General features: G+C 67.2%; 1 protein-coding gene across 1 annotated transcript in view; it reads right to left on the reverse strand.

Moving 5' to 3' along the window:
* Positions 1 to 537: 537 nt before the first annotated feature.
* The window catches only part of SCRT1 (scratch family transcriptional repressor 1), a 5714-nt gene continuing 2258 nt past the window's right edge, over positions 538 to 3993 (reverse strand). Inside the window, exon 2 of the mRNA XM_082433891.1 lies at positions 538 to 3990. Within this exon, the coding sequence (XP_082290017.1) occupies positions 3198 to 3990 (793 nt within the window). The 3' untranslated portion in view covers positions 538 to 3197. The remainder of the gene's footprint in view (positions 3991 to 3993) is intronic.

Genomic DNA, 3993 nt, shown 5'->3' on the forward strand with positions numbered 1-3993 from the left:
GCTGCAGGAAGGGGTCAGACCCCACACCCTCTGCTGTCCCCATTTTCTCCAGTGGCATCGAGGAAGGCTCGCTGGTGGCTGTCAGGCCTGTAGGGACACCAGGAGCCCCTACAGGAAGAGTGGGGGTACCCCAGGCCACAGGATTACAGGCCCTGCTGTACCTCCTCTGGCCATTCTAGATCAGTCCTGGGCTAGAGCTGACTGTAGCCTCCCCCAGTTCCTGGCACAGAGCGGATTCACCTGCCACAGGAGGAATGCTAACTGCCCTGCCTTCAGGGGTGTGCTTTTGCCTTTGGTCTGACAAGCCGGCCCTCCAGGGTGGAAGACTGCCTTCTCGCAAAAGAAGACACGGGCGCACCCCAGCAAAAGGCAGCGGCGCGACTCCAAGGCTGCGTGGGCAGGATGCCACTCCCAGCGCGGGGCCTGCGCCTGCCAGACCTCTGAGGTGCGGCAGGACCGGGAAGACGCCCCCTAGATGACCCCAGCGCCCCCTGCTGCGCGGGCCCAGCCCTGTATACATCAGCCCGACACTCCAAGTTCTATCAAGAGTGGCATTTATTCTCCTCGTGGAGGTGCGGTGCTCCGGGGAGCTGGTGCTATTGTGCTTAGGAAGGAGGTCTGTCCGTCCGTCCGTCTGTCCGGCCGGCCCGGCCCCAAATGGGGGCGGAAGAGGGGCGCGGCCCGAGTAAAAATCCCGGCCTGTTCCGGGTGGGAGTATGTACAAGGCGGCGGGGCGCAGGCGGGGGTGGGGGCGGGGCGGGCCGGCGGCCGCAGCCCCCACCCGAGGGCCCCCGCATCTCGGGCCCTACTCGTAGAATCAGTACAAAATAGGTGCTACCTAAACGTTCCTTCTACCTGAATTCGCTAAGTCGGTTATTGTGCTGCTTAGTTATGGGGGCGGGAAGGGGCCCATGGCTTTCCACGGCGGCGGGGTGTGGGGAGAAGCGGGAGACCCTGGCCGGCCCACAGCCCTCCGGCCTTCTCCTTAGGTAGGTAGATAGGCATGTGGGGTAGGGTGGGGTGCCTGTGTGTGCGTGTACATGCGGGTGTGCCCAGCGCAAGTGGGGCAGGCCCCGGCTTGGGAGCTGTGTGAACACCAAGCTGGGATGTAGGGGTCTTGGACGTGGGCCCTGCTGTGCTGGCCTCTCAGGTCCGGGTCCACCCCTGCGGGAGCAGCTGAGTAGCAACCGGGCTTGGTACCCACGGGGATGGGGCTAGCCAGGTCAAATGCTCCATCGTGCACCTTTTCTTCTGGCCTGGAGCCCTGGACTGACGCGACAGAGCCGCCATTGCCAGGGGATGGAAGGAATGGGATTCGATATGGGTGGCCCTGGTGGCGCTGGGCCTTGGGGCCCTCGGTCTGTGCCACCTGAGCTGAGAACCCAGGCCCAAAGGCAGAGCCCCACTGCCCCCAGCACTGGCTCGGCACTGGGGCGGGGAGGAGTGAGGGGCCCACGGTTAGGTCTAGGGACCGCGGCTCTCTCTGCACCTGCGGCCATCCCTGGCCCACCCAAGCCCGTTGGGCCCGTCACAAACATGCACACCCCCCCCTCTCTGCAGGTCGCCGCGTCCCTAGCGGACTCAGAAGGGGGCCTGGAACATAGTTGGTGCCTAATGAAGGATTGGTGGGTGATGGACGACTGAAGGACGGGTCTTGGGGGGCAACCACCCCGCCCCGCCCCTGAAACCATTACACCCGCCGGCCTCTGCCGTGGGGGGGGGGGGAGGAGGAGGAGGAGGGAGGAGGAAGGGGAAGAAAGTCTGCGCGTCCGGCCCCGCGCAGTGTCCCTGATCTAGGGGCCTATGGGGTGGGTAGGGCAGGGGGATACCTGATTCTTAGTAACTCTAGAGGCGGCGGCAGCTTCGCATGCAGTGCGCATTATTGCTCTATAGTCGGCTTCGGACTAACTAAGAGGGACAGGGAGCGGGCAGCCCCGGGAAGGGACGGGAGGTGGGTTGGGGCTGCATGCAGTGACGTCACAAAGGCGGCGGCCAATGGGGCGGGCCCTTGGGGCGGGGTCGCCGCCGAGGCTTTGGCATAGACGGGCGTAAGTTGGCAACAGAGTGAGGGCGGGGCCTGGGGTTCCAGGGAGGGGACCGGCCTCTGAGTGGCGTGGCCTGAGGCTCCCAAGAGGCGGAGCCCGGGTGGGGCGGGGTTCAGGGGCGGGGAAAGTGATCCCGGACATCCCAAGCCCCTGGCGTCGGCGGGAAGGATAGGGGCCGCAGCGCCCCTCGCCTGACCCGAGTGCAATCCGTTCATAAATATAACGTACAAATACAGAAAGAAAGAAACCCGACGCATCCGCAACCCCCCCCCAGGGGGCTTTACCCGCAAAGCGAATACAGAGAGGTGTGTAGAGGGCTGTGCCCAGGCCTGCCTGCCGGGCCCCAGAAATCCGTCCTCCAACACCGAATGCCCGGGTACGAGGGAGGGGGCCCCGGGGCAGGGCGGGAGCGGGTTCTGAGGAGGTCGGATAAGTCCATGCGATTTGATATGCGTCATTATTATTCGTTATGGAGGACAGAGCCCGGGAAGCTGGGCTGGAAGAATTCGGATTTGGCAGGGGATGCGAGGCGAGGGTAGGAGAGCGGCTCGGACTGAGGCCCCAGAAGGAACCCAAGGGAGAGAGGTGCCGCCATCCGCCCCCCTCCCCGATCCCCAACGCGTCTAACACTCCTGGGGTTCAACGAACACTGAGGAGTAGGGACGCCTCTGCAGCCCCCCATCCTGCTCCTCCCCCGCCTGCTGCTGGGGAGGGACCGGCTCCCTGGACGTCTAGGCCGCAGGCCTGGCCCTGGAAGGCTTGGGAAGGGGTGGGGAAGACCTGAGTCTCTGCGACACGATCCAGGGGCGCAGAAGAGGGAGGAAGGGGCGCTCCCTACCTCACCCCACCCCGGTCTTCAGAGACCTAACTCGGAGATGAGGTTCGGTTCTGGGTCTCCTCGACCCTATTGCTGGGAAAAAGCCTGGGGCACCCTGGAGGGGAAGGGAGGGGGCTGGGGTGGGTCTCCCCTCGGGACCCTATTGCTTGAAGGGGCCGGCAAGGCCCCTGGCGGGCGGGGCGGGGCCGGGCCCCCTCCCCCTATTGCTGTGAGGAGGGGCCCGCCCTCCGGCCCCTCCGCCTGTTCGCCGGCGGAGACCTCCCTGGGGGCCCGTATTGCTGAGAGCCGACCCGGCTGGCGGAGGCACCGCCGCCCTAGGCCTGCACAGGGCTGAGCTGCGGCGACGCGGCGGGCGCCGGGGCCGGGGGGCCGCCAGCGGCGGCGCCCTTGAAGCAGGCCGACTCGTAGTGCTTGTTGAGATAGGACTTGAGCGCGAAGCTCTTCTTGCAGCGCTTGCACTGGAAGTGCTTGAAGGCCGAGTGCGTCTGCATGTGCGCGCGCAGGTTGGAGCGGTCGGCGAAGGCCTTGCCGCAGTGCGCGCAGCCGAAGGGTTTCTCGCCGGTGTGGGAGCGCATGTGGCCCTGCAGCAGCCAGGGCCTGGAGAAGGCCTTGCCGCACACGCCGCACTTGTGGCGCAGGTCGTGCGTGAGCAGGTGCATGGCCATGGCCGGCATGGACACGTACACCTTGCCGCACGTCGGGCAGCGCCGCGCCAGCTGACTGTCCAGGCTGCGGTGCGTCTGCTTGTGGCGGCTCAGGTTCGACGACGTGGCGTACGTTTTGCCGCACTCGCCGCACGCGTGCCGGCCTCCCGCGCTGCCGGCCCCAGGCCCCGCGCGCGCCTCGGTGCTCGCCCCCGCGCGCGCGCCGCCCCGACCCCCGGCCCCCGATCCCGCACCGCGCGTGCCTGCCCCGACCCCGCCTCCGCCGTCGCCGTCGGGGGCCGCCGCCGAGGCCGTGGAGGGGGCGGCGGCGGCATTGGCGTTGGCGGCCTTACGGCGGGAGCGCCCGTCGGTGATGAAGAAGGCGTCAGCAGCGTAGCCCTCGCTGACCGCCGCATCGCCGTTGATGTAGCCACCCGCAGCTGTGGCCAGCTCCGGGCGCGGGGTG

Source organism: Balaenoptera physalus (genome assembly GCF_965194825.1).
Source record: "Balaenoptera physalus genome assembly, chromosome: 17".
Classification (NCBI taxonomy): Eukaryota; Metazoa; Chordata; class Mammalia; order Artiodactyla; family Balaenopteridae; genus Balaenoptera; species Balaenoptera physalus.